This window comes from Charadrius vociferus, unplaced genomic scaffold (genome assembly GCF_000708025.1).
Source record: "Charadrius vociferus isolate BGI_N301 unplaced genomic scaffold, ASM70802v2 scaffold139, whole genome shotgun sequence".
NCBI classification, from domain to species: Eukaryota; Metazoa; Chordata; class Aves; order Charadriiformes; family Charadriidae; genus Charadrius; species Charadrius vociferus.
In genome coordinates this window covers 675,776-694,857 of record NW_009650169.1, presented here as the reverse complement: position 1 = coordinate 694,857, position 19,082 = coordinate 675,776, and the positions used below count along the sequence as shown (strand labels likewise).

Sequence of the window (19,082 nt, the reverse complement as noted above, 5' to 3'; positions counted from 1 at the left end):
AAAAATGAAGAAATAATCACATAGGTGAGGAATCTGGACTTGCTGTATCAGGTAACAGCCACAGGTTCCTGCTGTCAGGAATTGGGTTCAGTGCCCCCTCCCTCCCAAAAAAACCCACAGCTCACACACTTTGAAATTTTGGTTTAATTTTTTTTTTTTCCTTAAATAAAAGACAGTTTCCAGATACCTAATCATTACTGTGCTGTTTGTGCAGGAGAAACGAACTTTAAATACTAAAATGCACAAGGCGAGTTGAAACAAGCTGTTTGTTTCAAACTGCTCAGCGGTGCAGGCTCAAGCACTTATTTGCAATGGCTTTACTTTTTGTACAATCAGTTCTATGTAGCAATGACTGTATATATAAAGAATATAGTACACACTATTGTTTTCATTGTCAATTTACAAGAGAAAAAAAATAAATATTTTCCATTCTTATTATACATTAACACTTCGGTAGAAAGTTACAGCCGTTGTGTTGGCGTGACCTGCAACTTCAGGAGGAAAAAGGACATGCATACCTACCTATTAAGAACTCTAAACTATGACTTTGTAATAAATTACAGAGGATAGATACCAGCCAACAGAATACCGATTATCTGAATTCAGTACATTTGTGATTCTTGCTCTAAGGAAAAAAAAAAAGAAACTTGCAAAATACAAAAGCTAGATGCTTGTATTATGTAAATAAGACAAGCCATGTATGGTACAGCCTTTTCAAAAATAGGCTCATGGTTTTAGGCAAAGAAGATTAAGTTGTTGAGTTAAGTCCTTGCACCCTTCACACATAACTAGCACCGTAAAGATGCAAGGACCTCAGCAAACACCTAAATTTCATGCTTAATAACTAAAGCATGCATTTTGTAGAGGTTGTGCATGTTACATATTCTGTTTATTAAGGTTACTGTGCAAAAATGAGTCTCAACCATTGAAGATGTTTCTGTAATTCTGTTCAAATTATTTGCAACATTCCTACAGTTTAGCAGGCCCGTGTGAGATTAATGGAAAAAAGTCATACTTGTCGTTCACCCTTGAGCGCTATACACAGACACTGTACCAATGAATTGGCAAATCAGGAAATAATGGCAGCAGCCTGAGTGCTCAACAAAGTGGGGGAAAAAATGAGTTAATATGCATTGCAGTTTACTTAAATATATAGATATTTTAAAATGGCACAAAGCTTTGTACAGGTGGATCTATCAGTGCAAATACATATAAATGAGGTACCAATTAATTCAGGCCAGATCTAATTATACGTATCTTACAATCGCTCTCTTAATTTCCTGTTGCCAGATACAGGCCGACAAGCTGTAGCACTGAAGTAAAATCAAAGTCAAAAACAATTTTCCAACACACCAGATCATTGTAATTGCCCTACAATTTGGTTTCTGAGCTTCCACTCCTCAGACTGACAATTATTTTATTTTTTTTTATTTTTAACACTTAGTGTTAATACTTAATTTTCTTTTTCAAGATTTGAGACTTGATTATAGGAAAAAGTTAAAACTGTATATGTAAACTGGAACAATAACTACAGCTGGCTGAATATTTTAACATTGTTTGACATTTTAACAAGTACTGTCAGGAAGGAGGAATCCAGTTATTGCTATTTGGGGACTTAAAACCAAACCAAAACAACCTGAAGGCATAGACAGCATTGTTTCAATGGTGAAAGTTAAATAGATACAAAACAGCATTCTGCCTAGATTCAGTCCTTTTGCATTTGAACACTCTTCAAGTTATCTACAGCTTTCTCTTCCAGGCAACTATGATGACATTTACACGGAGATATGGATTTAAAGTGGCTAACTGTGGGGCACACACAGCTTTTCAACTCTGGTAATTCTTTCTTGAGACGTTCCAGCTGCTCCACCTGGAATATATTTGGTTGTTCAGGATTCGAGTCGTATATCCTGAATAAACAAGAAAAAAAAAAAAGAAGAAGAAACACTGATAAGTATAACCTGACAGAAATGTAGACTAGATGAAGCAACTGGGTTTTTTTTCCCCTACTAGAGTAAAATTGGGTATAAGCAAGTCTATAAAAGCAGTACGTTCGAGGTTAGTACCCTAAGTTTTGCCGCTCATCTTGCAATATAAAATGGTATTCCTTTTACACAGCAATTAATACTTCATTGGATATACTAAAAAGCTACCCAGTGGCATTTACCTCACTCTTCTGAAAAATGTGACTTTACAGCTGGCACTAAACAGTGAAGTAAAAGCAGAGTTCCAGGCTTCACACTTAAAAGCATTACGGAATTTCAGAGAGATTATTTGAACAGACTGTGATAGACTACTTCTACATCATACTGAATGGAGTCTATACTTACTGTTTCAAGAAGTATTTCACCACCACCCCCAATTCAGAACTTTTTTTACTCTTCCCCTAATATTGTAATGGTAATTTAAAAAAAAACAACAGAAAATCTGATCTTTATTCATACCTAATGCAAATTTATCTAGCTATACTATTTTAAATAGTATATCCTCTTTTCACTTTCTTGTTTTCACACATGTAAACAAAGCTGCAGGATTTGAATTGGCAACATTGTACCAGATTGCCCAAATCCAAACCACATTTTAAATTTGACAGCACAGGCACTGAGCTTAACTCATACTTATTTGGTATAATTCATTATAAAGCAAAAGAATTTGTGTTCCTGTAACCTAGCTTTGGTACAACACTTATCGTGACAAGGATCTATTCTGATCTCCCAACATTAATTTCTAACATCAGTATGTTATTTATATCCACAATTTAAATCCCGGCATCCAGTTCCCCTCACTGGTAGCTGTCACACATTTACAGTTTCAGGTATTGCAGGTCTCCAGGTTTATCTCCTTCAAATGAAAACTTCTGGAAGAAATTACTGTGGCTTCTGCCTTCATCTCTTTTGACTATTCATACTGATATCACTCACTGATGATACCAAACTGGGAGGGGTGGCTGACAACTCCAGAGGGCCACGCTGCCATCCAGCGGGACCTGGCCAGGCTGGAGAGCTGGGCAGAGAGGAACCTCATGAGGTTCAACAAAAGCAAGTGAAGGGTCCCGCACCTGGGGAGGAAGAATGGAATCCTGGGCTGCATAGGGAAGAGTGTGACCAGTGGGTCGAGGGAGGTCATTCTCCCCCTCTACTCGGCACTGGTGAGGCCACAACTGGAATACTGTGTCCAGTTTGGGCCCTTCGGTTCAAGAGGAACAGGGAACTGCTGGAGAGAGTCCAGCGAAGGGCAACTAAGATGACTGAGGGATTGGAGCATCTCCCATATGAGGAAAGGCTGAGAGCGCTGGGACTCGTTAGCCTGGAGAGGAGAAGGCTGAGGGGAGACCTTATTATTGCTTACAAATATCTAAAGGGTGGGTTGAAGGAGGATGGCGCCAGACTGTTTTCAGTGGTTCCCAGTGACAGGACGAGGGGCAATGGGTTGAAGTGCGAACACGGAAGTTCTGTTCCAACACACGGAAAAACTTCTTTACAGTTGGGGTGCCAGAGCAGTGGCACAGGCTGCCCAGGGAGGGGGGGGAGTCCCCTTCTCTGGAGGTTTTCAAGACCCGCCTGGATGCAGTCCTGAGTGATGTGCTCTGGGCAATCCTGCTTTAGCAGGGGAGTTGGGCTAGCGCATCTCTAGAGGTCCCTTCACGCGCTGAAGATGCTGTGATTCCTTCAAGAAAGTGATTTGGTTTTATTGCATCATCCTTTCTCTTTCATACCGTAATTTCAAGGTATGTCCAAACGGAACACAATGTCCCAACCAAAACAACGGAGTGCTACACGATACAGTGCCAGGTGCCTTTTTAACCTTGGCAAGACAACTTGTGAACTGTTGGCAAGTCCAAGACATGAAAAATAATATGCAGCTCAAAGAGTGATACAGTAAATAGGATTCAAATGAGGAAATGCTTCTGCAGGAAATATAGACATGGATCACATTCCTTACAGTAAGACTAAAGATACTTTCCGTAAAGAAATTCCTAGAAGTGAGGACAAATGATTTCCAGTCTCATGGAATATGAACAGAAGGCACAGCAAATTACTTGCACAGCACCTATAATCCAATACAGGCCTAAGACAAGACCCAAAATTGCCTAATAAAAGCTATCTGCAAAATAAAACCCCAACCTTCGTTCCTTCCTCCCAGCATGCAGGTAAGACCTGTGCTTTCTTCAGTTAAGTTAGTTTACACATTATGAATTCTTCTGGGCATTCAAGACAAAGCACTAAAATTAGAAGACAGTTTTCTATATAGCAACACACCTTAGGAACTGCAAATCTTCAGTCCTTCCCATCGCTAGAACAAAGGCATGTTTTTAAGCCCCTTGTTCCTGACGCATGTTCCTAAGTGAGCATGTTCCTAAGCAGCTTTTGGCAGACATTTAATTAGTTTATTGGGCAAGCATAAATTCTGTAACTCTCGCTGCATAATCAATTCTTTTCTGCAGCAATTCTTCTAAACCGAAAGCAGAGAAGACAATGAGGCACAGCTGTTCTTGCACCTCAGAATTTCTTGTCCCCACTTTTTGTTTGGGTCCACAAAAGTACACCAGCCATTGGCAAAATAAGAGCATAGCTCCAGGACTTCTCATGCGAATTATTTCCAACATCACATACCACAATAAGGAATAATATCTCATCTCCCTAGCCTTCATTCTTCAACAGGACAATTATTTATAAGTAACTATGCATCAAAGTTCCTCCACTTGACTTCCTGTTAATAAACAAGTCCTACAGAAGACTGGGAAGTCTTTTTATATTACTTTAAAATAGCATTTTCTACCAAAAGCTTTGCAGAGCATTCCAGGGTTATGCAGTGGGCACAGAACTGAGTGCTTAGCACCTACTGGGTGTTCTTGCAACCTCTGAAAACACAGGCAGCCAGCAGGTCTCAGTCACAGCTGTTTGTCTTTGCTATTACTTCGCCAAAACCTGAAGAGTCAGCAGCACCAAAATACCGTTTCCATGATTTTCTGAAGCTTTTGATTACAGCTTTTCATTTTTTCTTTACTTCAAGGTAAACTTGAATTTACTTTGCAATTCCCAGAATCGGAAAGACTGCTATCACGTAACATCTTAATTCAATCATTGAGAAGATTAAATTCTAAAATCAACTAATACTAGTTAACTTCCTACATATATCCATGCTGTTATTTAAGTAACATTCAGTTTCAGGCAAATAAAATGGTGCAGAGTTAGTCTTCTAGTTTTGGGAAGTGTTTTGAGTGCTTTTGCCTTGCTAAATTTGTGTTCATTTTTGGAAGTTACTAATACTAATAGAGCACAGAGCTTTTGTCTGGAGTCTGCAAATGCAACATGCAGCCATAAAGAACTGTAGTGCTTCAAGAGGACACAAACACGCTGAAGATTCTCATGGAAAAACTTTCAGCAAATATGTTCGAAGATTACCGATTTACTATTTTCATGCAGCTGTGTGTATTATCCAGCAAACAGAACTCAGATCATGTAAAGTGAATTAAAACAAAGATAACACCAGTGTAAGTTAGCACCCACCCCCTCTCCACATTGGTATTTAATATATAGCCAACTGGCGTAAAAGTCTGACTGCATTGTTCTTACTAAGTATATTCAAACACAGAAGTATTTCCTGCACTGTTTACAAAGCTTATCCAGGAGAAAAATACCAGATAAATCACCAATCCTGCTTTAAAATTCGTGATTTTTTACCAATCCAGAGATTTTAACTACAATAGGTTAAAGCTTCTCCTCTAAATAAAATCTAAACATCAAACTAATACAGTGTTTTAAGCATGAGATATTTTTTTTTTCCTGTGTGAACAGAAGCTACCCAGTCAGGCACTTAAAGAACTTTTCTGGATTAGGGCCCAAAGAGAAGCCTGGAGGCAGAGGTGGCCCCTCTTTTCTGGAGGTTGCCTTTTTAATGCAAGTAGTTTGGATATTTAAGATGCCAAGATGAAAGCCAGTTGAACACAGGAAAAAAAAGCAGAGTATTGTCCCAGCAACTGCACTAGACCATCCGTTTGGTTTAATGACTTTGGGTACGTCTAAAAATCTGCAGCCCAAGTGGAGAAAGGACTGGATGGGGGAAAAAATAAATAATATTCTTTCCCCTGCCCCAGGGAGACTGTTCTTTTAATAGCAGTGGCATTTGTAAGCTTCTCAGATTTAGTCTTGCAGTTTTTCTCCATGCAAAACAAAGTCACACCCCCTACCTGAGTATTTTTTTGCCCGACACTTGGTATCAGCAACTTTTGGTATTCAGGACACAGTTTTTCTGCCATCTTCGCAAGCGGCTACTATGTTTTGCTCAATTCTACATGGATGATTAAAGTTCAGAAAAAATAGCTTATAGAAATCATCTCTACCCAGACAGTTCAAATTACCGCATGCAGTAACGATAACTCAGGGCTATATCCGAGCAACCTATAATTCACCAAAATTCTTGTATTCACTCCCTGGACAAATAACACAAGATGGTTTACGTAAAGGTCTAGTAAACAGCAACTCAAAACACCAGGCAAAGCGATTTTTGATAAATATCTGGAATTGGCCTTTAGTCCAGAGAACCAAAGTTCTGCAGAAGCACAGGAAGAAGCACATTTTGATTCAGCCCTGGAAATATTCTGGAGTTCGCAGATGGAACCGCAGCATAAACTAGCTTTACACTAATAAACAGGTTATTGTAGTCCCTGCTTATTTCTCGACAGTGAAATGGGCACATACCTCTCTCTCCTGGAGTTCTGCTTCACAGTATTTTTTTTAATTTATCTATTTCTAAACTTCAAACAGCACAGAATACAGATGCTTATACCATACCTGTTTAAACTTTAGATAATTTAAACTCCTGATATTAACTTCATACTCTGAAATGATTTGAAAGACTGCCTATTTTCCCAGCACCTCCAACTGGGAATGGAAACACTTCCTGCCAGGTTTTACATTTAGACACGCCATCCAGGACTTGCAGGTACCACCCGCATTTCAAAATGTCCAGCTGGAGATATCCGATGCAATTTTCAGAAAGTGTCATGTTCCTTCTAAGGAACCTATATTAAGATTAAATTTATTTCTATTCAGACCATTAGTAAATTCTGAAAAATAATTACGAATTGTAAAGGAATGTTCCAATATTTGTTTTAGCCTACAGAAAAAGGTCAATAATGTTTAGAAATTAAATAGAGTTGACGAGCCTGCAACAATTATAGTGAAACAAGATAATTGTTTGCTACTCAACTGCAGTTTGTAACTTGATAAAGAAAGAAAAAAATGCATCACTGAACTGCTGTTTTTTTAAAAAGTTTCAGAATTTAATGTTAAATTCTGGGGTTCCTCTCAAAGTGGAAAGATGTCAAAAGGTGGAAGAGGTACAGGGGGCACGCGGTGAGAGGAGAGATGAATACTATAAAGAATCCAGACAGTCTATATAGTGCAGGAAGGCTAAGAATTTTTTGTTCAGTTCAGTCTGCAAGGGAAATTCAGCCTATAAGCAATTCCAATGAATCGGTTAGTTATCAAAAGGGGAGGCAAAAGGTGTTCCGCTGTCATACTGCAACTTAAAACACACTAAACAGTACAAAAGGCAACATAAAATGACAAGCCTTGCAGACTTGACAGAAATGCAACGTTATTTAAGTAGTGTTAAGCAATTAAGTATCTAAGGTCATAAGCAACATGAAGTCAGAAATAAGGCTGTTACCTGCCTTACTATTTTCCCATAGTGGTGCGTATCTATTACACCAGGAGTAATTAAGAACTCTAGAAGACTAGATTAGTAGACATCAGATGAACAGATATTTCATAAGAACACTTTATGTAGTATTTAATTAAAACACCCCACCTGTCTATAGACTTAAAATTTATCACTTCAAGTTATGCATATCATATCATAGGATCAAATTTCATCACAGCGCTATGGACTGTACACTACAGAGTCAGAGTACCGCATCGTCTGTGTACCAATCCAGAAATATTTTTCATCTACTAAAGGGGCCCCAATCTGTGGCACTGCTGTAGCAGGAAAGAGGACTTCTGTTTCCATTACTTGAGTCTGAAGCTGATCCCCAATGTAAACATCTTGCTATTCCTTTTTACCACCAATGAAAAGATGGAGACATTCTATATGGTACAAGAACGAGACCTCCAGCAAACCAGAGAAGCGCTGGACCCACCACTCAAAGGACTCTCAAGTCAAGAATAGATTGAAGGGAGTTAAGCTGGGTTTTTTGACACTGGAAGCCAAAAGCAAAACATATTTGATTTCTTGCCTCTAGATACGTTAACTTGATTCTCAATTTTCACTTCATAAAACAGAGCCCTTGACAATTACTTGATCACCCCCAGCTTTTTTAAGCACAGCAATATGCGAAGCAGTGTCCCCGCTAAAGCAAAAGGTTTGAAAGTCTCCTATTATTTGACACTTCGATTACACTTAATGCTCTCCTAATTACACATTCTTTGCAATCTATCAGAAATTCTAATTTAATGCAGCTTCCCAAAGTAATAACCAGCTTGTAATAATGAACTTGACACCTTTTACAATGGGAGCTAACACTTTTTGGTTTTGTAAGGAACTAAAATAACACTTTCGTTCAAAGATTTACCATGGTATTCTGATGTCCACCTGTATTGTGTGGATATAACAACTGCTTTCTGAAGGGACCAATTTGGCAGTTTGCCCTAGGAGTCACTCCAAGCTAATTTTAATAGGAAAAATGGTGAATTCACAGCTTTGAAACACAACAATGTTGGCAAAAAATTAAGTTAAAATCATTCATTAAAGTTGCACTAACCATTTCCATAATTAGATATGGAAAGCTGAAGATTTCAGCCAAACAGTTAAATTACACTGTCCTCATCACATCATGTACAAATTATCATCAGGAACGTTAAAAGCATGTTACATGCATATGCAATGCACTAAAGCCAACCACATTTACGTTAACCTCAGGAGAAAAGTTATTTTGCTCCATATATATACAGCTGAAAGAGTACGAATTGGTGTTAGTCTTGCTGTTGAGCTGGGTTTATGGGCTTCTTGTACTTGTAGTACAAAAGGAAGATATTCCGCACCCAGTCAGCCAAAAAAGCAACATAAAATTTCACAAGACTCAGGATACAACAGTTTCTCAGCTTTATTATTTTTAAAACAAAATGACGTACCTGTCATATATTAGCCCATGAACACCATATTCTCTCAACTTCTTCCTGTTGTCTGGGTCATTTGCATCATCACCCCATGAAAAAATAACTAGGCCTTTAGATTTGGCTCTTTTAATAAATGATGGATTCCTCAGCAGATCTTCAGAGTGCACATTAATTCCCTGAAATACAAAAGACTTCAATTAAAATCCATGTTTCTGAAACACTCTCACATCAGGTTTTTAAATCTTTTGGACACACAGCTCCTTACAATTTAATCCATAATAATAAAAAAAAAAATAATACAATTAAAGAGTTTACTGCTAGCGCTGTTTTTTAAACAATGTATTAAACATACATTTGAAACAAAGGATGTTACTTTGGTAGTTACCAAATGTTAGCGTATTCCTTTTATGAGGTTAGCTGTAACGTTAAGCATTAATGTCAAAACCGATAGATTTACAGCAAGGAGTAATAAGTTAGTTTCATTTCACTGCAGAGTAATGCAAGAACTTGTCAGCTTACCAGCAAGTTTTCAAACTGTGCAAAAGTAATGGCAATTGGAGTTGTACGAGATCTAAGATCCATGAGTTCTGGATAGAGTTTAGATTCTCCTTGGGTGAGAAATAACACAGGATACTTGTTTTGCTTATGCCGAACCCTGTTAGAAAAAAAAAAAGTTTGCAAATAGCAAATGTGTTAAAAAGCAGAGGAACTCAATCTTACTGCTTGAGGAGAATTACACTTTACTGCATGTCCTTCTAGCTCCTAGCTGGTGCAACAAGACGGTACCACAGTTTAACATCAAACTATGTGACAAACTGCTCCAACTCTTCCTTTTGCCACTAGTAGAGATTAACATTTAAGGGAAGCTAGACTTCAAGTTGAACTCAGATCCACATCCTCAAAATGTTTATATAAAATCCTCAAAGACTGTTCAATTCTGTGATTTTCTTCTTAAATGCACATCAGAGTAAAATGAAGATTCACAATAAGGATTTCTAAACATGGTCAATATACAACACCTAACCTTACTAATGTATTTTCCAAGTTGGGATACTGGTACAGTGGTATGAAACGGCAACAGATGGAAGCAAAGTTTTGGGATTAGCATGTTACACACATTTACCCACTTGCTTCTTAACCCTTTTGTCAGTGCCTTGATTTGGTTTTGTTCTGCCCATTTATCCTTCAGTGGTATTTCATCAGTACACTCTCCAATCAGATGAGATTTCCGTAAAGCCTTTCATTGACTGTGCTAAATCACTTCTTGTTAGAGTACTACAGCATGTTGTTAGTTCCTATGTATCCTGACTGTCTGTTCCCCAGTTCAACTCCCATGCCTTTTCTGTGCCCCAGTACAATATGACATTCCACAAAAGCAAAACAAATCAACTAACCAAAAAAACTAAAAAACCCCACCACCAAAACCTGACAAAAAAAACCCCAAACCACACACAGGTAATCCAAAGCTGTTTCATTTTCTCTCCTTTTTAAAAGGCACATACAGTGAAAGAAACTGTAACAAGATAATATTGTTTGTAAGTTAGGCTTGCGTACCCCTCAGGTATGACTGAAAAAGACTTTATGATACCAGAAAGAATCTTGACCTTTTTTGATGTGTCAAGAAAGGCTGAAGCATTCAGGAAGAGACTTGACAAAAATATATGCTTTGACTTTTTTCTCCTATTTTATTTTTCGGGCAGGTCAGATGGCAAAGTGGTCTTGATTCAATTCCCAACTATTTTGGCACCCGACGTTTAAGTGTAATCAAAACTTGTGTTATTTGTTTCCTGTTGGCTATTCTTGTGTCCAAAGTAAATTTCACCAAATAAAAAGAAGAAAATAGATTATTTATCTCTTCTTAACTTACATTGTACAAATATCTGCATTAAAAGAAGAAAACACAATTCTTCTTCTTCCAGCATTCATCAAAACAGTTTTTAGAATAATATCTAGAAAGAGGTTCATATCAAAATAAGTTGACAAGTTGCCATCCCACTGACCATCCTAGAAAGAGAAAGGACAGGTTTCAGCCACTTAAATTAATACTTACTAAAAAGATTTTAACAAGCAACAGTCTCTCATTCAACCTGAGCAAAATGAGAATTCAGTTTGCAAGTCTGAATACAAAAGTCACTCCTTCTGAACTCTGAACGCCAGTTACAGCTCTACAGGACTGTCCGTCTATGAGGTGCACCTGAATTCTAACAGCAGTCAGATTCGCTGAAAAATTCACTGTCTTCCCATCCCAGGGGAGAGTTTCTACAAAGCCTTTTCTAATTTTGAGAACACAAAGGAATTCCAGGAAAGATCGCTAAAAGCTATTACAGATATTTTATATTGCTATTTCTAAATGTAAGAAGGCAACAATAAGGTTTGTAGAAAGAAAAAATGCGATATCCTTTGTCTTTGAGAACAGCCTTTCTGCCGTTGGCCCTTCTGAGCACATCAGCATGTCCCGATGCACACAGATCCAACCTACCCCTCTATGTAGTTTCTTTCCCCCACTCCAGGTTTCCAGTCCTAGCCACGACAACCATTTCCTTCCAGAACGAGCCCTACTCAATCCAGCTGAGTCCACAGTACTGCGGACTAGAAGGAAACAGTTGCTTGTATTGCCACACCAGGTTCTAGCTGCTCCTGCCCAGGGCCAGCAGAGTTTGAATTTCTTGTCACTTTTCCCCACGTACAGCATGCCTGACCTCGGGCGATCCACTGACTTTAAAAAGGGTTTTCTACTAAAAGCAGTCTGAGCTGCAAAATTGACTCAATCCTATAAATACGTCCTATCATTTTAAGAGTAAGTTTGTCCATTTGCTAGAGTGGTGTTATCATACTCCCAATTTTAAAAACAGGGGGTTATAATAAAACAAAAGTGTGACATAAAAAATACCCCAAAATTATGCCATTGTAGCTCATAAATCACCACGTCAAATTACATGCCTTGGCCGTGAGAATGGCAAGGTATAAAAGTAAATTACAACTACATTTATTTACCCTTTGTTGGCAGATCCATTTTATTTCTATGTTGAACCCAACATCTTCAGAAACAGACTCCAGGACCTGAAAAAAAAAAAAAAAAATCATTATAAACAGACCTCACAGCAAAGGATGACAACTAAGCACTACGAGGGTAATTACTGGGAGAATACATTAGAATTTAATGCCAATGGAATCTAGCAGTAGAATAAATCCCCTAAGTTTTTAACATTTAACAGAAGATACGCATATACCTTCTCTACTTCAGTTTAAAGTTAGGAAATACATTAAAAAATGGATAAAATCTGAAGGATAATATTTTGACAAGGTACAAATGCAAGTTAGTTCACCTTAACATGTGTGAGAAATGCCTCGTTTGTATTCCTAAGGAAGAAATGGTTTTCACTTCTCCAGGAAGTTTTTTTTGAACGCAAAAAAGTAACACATAGCCTTAAGTATGAAATCCACGAGCTTGCCGTTATGATGATGAGAATAAAAGTATGCAAAATTCTCATAATTATTTGTAAGGTGACATCAAATAAAAAGGTGACACTAACAGCTGATGAAATTAAGGAAACATTGGTAGATGATTCTTTAACCCTATCAAGATAACAGGTACAGAAGAAAGTAACATTCTTTCTTATAGGAAGAAAAAAACACCGTAAATGGTAACAGACTGTATTTGGTCAATACTTGTCAGTTGTCTCTGTGAAAAGTAAGCCAATGCAAAGCCCAGAGTTGGCAAATAGTCAAGAGTGGGAACATACTAGAAATTCACTTAATATTTCTCTGTGTCTGGCTCTGCTAGACAGCCAAGAAAGAGTACATGATGGAACTGCCAAAGGCCAGGTTTGGGGGTTTTGTTTGGGTTTTTGTTTTGTTTTTTTAAAGTTAGCAAACAATTGTCAATGCATTAAAATGCAATGCCCAGGTGTTAACCAGCTGTAACACTGAGTGTATCCTGAGCTATACAACTTGGGTTCGCAAATTAAGAAGCTTGAAAGATATGCAGACTGTTACTTTTGTGCTGAAAAGGCTCCAGTGGCCAACAATAATAAAGCCTGTGTTCTCAGTTCCAGCATAGATAACAGAGGCCTAGACCCCAAAATGAGTGTCCCCTGCTACATGTGCAAAGATGAAAGTAAAATGCATGTTTTCATGTTCCACAAACATCATCTCTACTATCCTATATTCACTGCTTACTCTCTGCAGAGAAGGAAATGGCTGGGTCTCAAAAGCAGAGTTTTCTTCTTCTTTAAAAGACGCTGAAAAGAAATACAAAACATTGAATCACAACAAATAGCAGCACTGCTAATCCCAGGAAAAAAAAACAAAACAAAAAACTGGCTCAAAATCATAAGGCCTTTAAGAGTAAAGAATAGAACCGGGTCTATTGTTTGATCACCTAAGCCTTCCCTCTAACACTGACGTACTCCAACAGTGGTGTTGGCAACTCCTGTCTGGCCAGCAGAAAATTTTTTTGACCCCTATTAAAAGCCTTACCAGTATATTTCTCAGAAAGAACTTCTCCCATCCCTCACCGTTTCAGCCACTGAATCGCAGCCAGTAGAAGCAGCCTTGCCTGACAAGGCTTATTATTTATTTTATCTTTTCCCAGACAGGTAGGATGTGGGAGATACTTTGCCAGTTTGCTGTCCCTATAAAGGGGATGAATTAAGGCCAAAAATTTACAGCACCAATAAGACACCCTACAGGAGTTACCAAAGTTCTCGTTAGGAGTTCTGAAGAGCTGCAGAAAAGTACAGTTAAAAAGGGATAAGAGAGAAACGTGAGTGGCAATTTTGTTATTCATAAATGTGTATTTATCTATGCATTCACCTTCTGCCCTCCTGTCCCCTCCTTCCCAAAGGAGTAAGTTCTGTCCAAGTATTTACTTCCCAGCAAAGAACTCTACAGCACGCGCAACATTAAAATAACTACATAAACATTTAGAAATGTTCAGGAAGAAGCCAAATGTGATTGGAACAAGTGGCTGCAACCACAGAATATATATCATTACATGGTAATAAATAACATCAAGACTCTTGTGAACTAGTACATACCATTGTGATCTTTTACTTTCAGGGCAGTCACGTGAGCCAGCTAAAGAGCATAAGAAGAGCTAAGTTAACAAGGACTCCACCCACAGAGATCTTACTATCTGTAAAATATGACTAATTTTCCTTCTGAATTGTTTGTAAGATTAAAAAGTCCATTATAGACACAGTTTTAGTGATTTGTAAAAGAGTAACGGAAATCCTAGTACACATCACAGTCTTCTTTCAAACTTTAAACAAAGATTCCAAGGAAAGCTCCAAAACGTTCTTACTGAAAATTCAGGAAACACATTCAAGGGTAAAAGCACACATTATGTAATTTAACATCAAGATGTGAAGAAGTCTGTCAGCTGTTAGTCTCCATGTTTCCAATCAAGTGCTGACGGCAGCAGCGGTTTTATAATGTAGTCACATACTGAGACAGAAACACACCAGGCACAGGGCCAACTCCCTCATTCCATTCAAATTCTCTCTCCACAAAAAGACGACCAAGTAATTTTAAGTGAAAAGAAACATATAGTTCTTGAACCAGCCAGGTGCTTCCTTGACTGAGGACAGATATCTCAGCTGGGTCTTCACCAGCCCAGTCTCATCCCCTGACCCTCTTTCATGCAGGCAGGGCACTTCTATTCGGGAGATACAGCGATACCCAATTAAACAATTGATTAGTTTGTCCAATCCATACCACTGAATCACAGACCCTTCCGCACCTCCACATGCGCCTCATCTCCCTTGTTAACAGGGAAATGTTTGAAAATCAGATAGACTTTGTGACAGGGATCTTTCTTTCTCAAAGACTCCAAAGCATTGGCTTTCAATGAACACTACCACCACTTTCAGCCTTTTTTGTTTTTAAATTATCAGTGTTAGCATAATGATACAGATCTACACATGTTGTCAGACCATCTCTTTAAAAGATATAAGTAATGAAATTTATTCAAGTTGTAACGATGGTGCAAAAGTACAATTCTTGGAATTAGCTACTTGTTCTACTTGTAGAATTTTTAAAACTTGTGCTTTCCCCAACTATCTATACTTACTCCAAAAAAACATCTAAGCTTCATACACAATTTGAAATTCTATACACAGCACATCATACTAGCCAAAGTAACTATACCTTCAATAACTGCAGCTGATCAAATGTGAGTTCTTTGACTGCAATTTCAAATAGTTCCAAAGGCTCTGTATCCAGTTTCTTTGAAGAGAAATAATACATAATTAAGCATCACTGAAAACTACCAAAAAAGCTTACATGCTTTTAATATGACAACATTAAAAGCAACTAATTTTTTCTCTTTATTGATAAAGATACAAGTTCTATCTTATTATAATACAAGATGATCAGTTTTCAGGAGACAACACAGGCACTCAGAAGCATAAAATAGGTGTCAATTTGAAAAAACAGGAATTGGTCTTTCAGGCAAGTCAGAGGCTTCAGTGTTCTTTCTTCAGAAAAGGTTAGCATGTTTGTTCTGTAAACACTTGAGCAGTTAATGCATTCAGGAAAAAGATTCCTAGTAAAGAAATGCGTTAAAAAAATAGCCTAAGGCAGTTCAGTTTATTATTGTCTATCCAATGTCTCAAACTAATAAAAGAGACAAGTGTCCTGGTAAAACTGAGATACACATAGCCCTCCCCCAAAATAAAGATGGTGACAAAAAAAAAAAAGAATCTGTCAATCCATTTTTCACTTGCCCTCTTCACTATAAAGAAATTTTTACTCAACAAGACAATACTGATTCATCATCCACTGAACATGCGTTTCCCTTGGTCACAGTTCCATCTCCCACAACTGTTCAAAACAAATCTTATAAACCACAATATCGCAACGGGTGTGAGAGTTTGATGATGCAGGCTTAGTACCAAGAAGACAGACAGAACTTCTCTTGCCGTGTGCTCTGCCATGCTACCTTTGCTTTCACTGCCAGAACTAGAAAGGAAGAAAACTAGAACAGAACCCAACGTCTTTGCACTGCTGCTGAACGCAAGTATTCTGGCCTCGGTGGAGAACATACAACAGACCAGACAGAAAAGCAGCTCAGTGGTTTGGGGTTTTTTTTGAGTCACTGGTCCTTACACCTATGGTTCTCTCATTATTAAGGAGTGTCACGTCACTGTACTCTGAAAACATTCAGTTGTTATGCTTTATAAAACTTGGGTATTTAAGAGGTGTCGTGACAGCGTGTTCAGAGTGCCTTTTAAAGTATGCTTAACTGTACGTATGAGTAACAGTACTGTTCACTGCTTATGTTATAGTACTCTTGCCTCTTACCAAAAAGAAGCAGAAAAGGGTTTTTGGTTAAAAAAAAAAAACAAAGCAGGAAGAACTGTAACCTCATAAGGTAAGCAGGGAAAGGAACAGGACACTTGCTTCTAAGAGCCATCTTCCTGCTCCTAGAACCTCTGTCTTAACTCCTTTCCTTCTGTTCCACCAAGCAATCCAAAAACAGTTCTTCAGCCTCACTTACCGTCCCAACGAGACATGAAGTTTGTTAACCTCACAGTTAAAGAACACAGCAAAATGCAGAAGTAAAAAAAGCATTAAAGAAAGAGTCAGGAAAAACTAATGGAAGCCAAGCCATTTGTGGCTAATCAAACACCCTACGTGAAGGAGATCATTCTACTTCTCTGCTTTCCCTCTTCTGGGCTTTACTGGGATACCAAACAAGGTAGATTTTGGTTTGACCTAAAGAGCAGTTATGAGCACCTAACTGCTTAAGAGAAGTACACATTTAAGGACCAGCAGGAGTAAGAAGTCATGCTGAGAGTCACACTAACGCCCTCTCAAAAAAGAAACAACCAGTTTTAGACTCTGACAGTCTAAAAGAGTTCCCAGAGGTGCTACTGAATATAGTGGAGTTGTCTGCATTTTTCTTCCAAACCGTAAATAAAAAAAGCTAAAAAATAACTACAATGTAGGCTTGAAGATTCTCAAACCATGCACCTGACATGCTGTTGCTACAACATCAATAAGAAAAACCTCAACCTTCCTGCTCTACTTTATGCACACAGTAACCCTGCGTATTTATTCCCATTCCACCCCTTGATTCCCCAGAATGATTTCTGAGGGCTTGGCATTTTAGTTTCTGGAACGGTCACATTTAAAGATAAAACACAGATATCTTCTTTACCTTTTTCATGGCCATGCAACATGTGAGATCGTGGTATACAATAGGCACATGATCTTTAGAAAGGTGTACATCAAATTCCACATACGCTGCTCCCTACAGAAAATTGAAAAACACACAGAACAAAACAAAAACGCGTCAGCTAAATATGCACAAGGACTACAGAACTGCAGCCACGTTGCCAAGTATTCACAGGTCCTGGACGTTGACCAGAAGTTGAATGCAACTGGCTGTTACCAATCATACTCAGCAATGGATTAGAAATGAAAGAAAATCCTATGGGACATCATTTTAATTACTATAATGCAGCTCCGACACATAGAGCTTGCTTAATCTTGTAAGCTCTCTAGTAACGTTCAAGTATCGTAAGCTTGATGTCAGAGAAAGGCTAAGATGGTGCTTTTAAACATAAATGCCTTCACAGTGCCCTTCCTCCCTCCTCTCCACCAAGAGACAAGCAATTGTTAGAATATTTTTGGAAAGAGGGAGGGCCAGAAAGACAGACAGAAATGCACAGAAACAACTTTTTTTTTTTTTTTTTTTACTTATTTTGACTGTCAGTAAATCATTCCTTTGAAAATCCTCAAAGATTAACATTCACCAAATTATCATCCCGACTCACATACTCTCTTTCAATCAGTACGGGAAGGAAACAGGACAGGCTTTTTTTCAGCCCCTTTCTGAGCAAAAATATTTTTAGAGTGGCTGCTTTCAGCATTTTCATCTGCAAATAGTTGAAATTACTTTTCCAGCGACGCTGCTGATGGCTCCATAGTCAGTTTCTGCCTCAAGGCGTATTTCTTGTGGGCTTTTTAACCTGTAGCTTCCACCCAGAAATTAAGAGCTATTGTTCAAAAGGAGCATTTAGTAACTGCAGTTTTCTTTTGCTCTGCAGTCAGTACCTGCTCCAGAGACTGTGTTCAAATTTTACTGACACCTAAATGAGAGAAAGCTTTCAGCTATGATTCTCAGGGAGTCCAGAATCAGTAGCCAATAAGCATAATACTTCAGATTCTGCTCCCATCCCTTTAACTACTTCAAAAGATTGTTTGGTAAGAATCTACATTAGCTAAGAAGTACCTGAAAAGGCTTCGGAACCCTACAAGTTAAGCAGCAGGTGATCTCATAGCAGCATCTTTGTGTGACTAACTGCAGCTCTTCACTGTGAAAACAGGAGCTAGACAAGGAACCTCTGAACATGCTTCTGACCGCAGCTCCTCTGCTGCAGCATCCCACTAGATTGTCCAGATCAATCTCTTCACCGATCACTTCAGTGACCGAGATTATTAGAAGGAGTAAAAGCGACCACCCGAATCACAGAATTTAAGCTTCCGAAGCCAGCATCTCCCAAATGGAAAGTCTCCCCTTAGGATTCCAAGTCTTCATTGTGGGAAGCACTGAAACAAAGGATTGTTTTGTTCTACCAGCTCAGTTCCCAAATCTCACTTTTGGACACCAATTTTAGGTACTCAGCAGTCCCCGAGCGAGACCTTTGCCACCTGAGTATGTTGACAGACTCTAGCAGAGCCAAAATTTTCTTTATCGTTCAAAATTATTCCAACCCTATGTCTCTGCAGGGTTAAGAATAAAATTTTCCCTGTATAAGGGCACCACCAGAACATATCAGATGGAAATTTCGGGGTCTTTTAGAGGAACTTGAGAATGACAGTCTAAACTAGCTGTTACTTGCCTTCTTATCTCTCAGGAAATTTCCACAGTGAGTTGACATAATTTTGTGTCAGTGCAGTTACCATCCATTGCATTGAATCATGGAAATTAAGCACACAAGGCAAAGCTCG

General features: G+C 38.4%; 1 protein-coding gene across 1 annotated transcript in view; it reads right to left on the bottom strand.

The window, feature by feature from the left end:
• Positions 1-1,679: 1,679 nt before the first annotated feature.
• GPCPD1 (glycerophosphocholine phosphodiesterase GDE1 homolog (S. cerevisiae)) overlaps positions 1,680-19,082 on the bottom strand; it is a 37,314-nt gene continuing 19,911 nt past the window's right edge. Inside the window, exons 11-19 of the mRNA XM_009892474.1 lie at positions 17,287-17,379; positions 15,273-15,350; positions 14,162-14,201; positions 13,302-13,363; positions 12,117-12,182; positions 10,990-11,126; positions 9,642-9,777; positions 9,138-9,298; positions 1,680-1,910 (exon numbers count right to left, since the gene is read on the bottom strand). Coding sequence (XP_009890776.1) covers positions 1,706-1,910; positions 9,138-9,298; positions 9,642-9,777; positions 10,990-11,126; positions 12,117-12,182; positions 13,302-13,363; positions 14,162-14,201; positions 15,273-15,350; positions 17,287-17,379 — 978 coding nt within the window. The 3' untranslated portion in view covers positions 1,680-1,705. The remainder of the gene's footprint in view (positions 1,911-9,137; positions 9,299-9,641; positions 9,778-10,989; positions 11,127-12,116; positions 12,183-13,301; positions 13,364-14,161; positions 14,202-15,272; positions 15,351-17,286; positions 17,380-19,082) is intronic.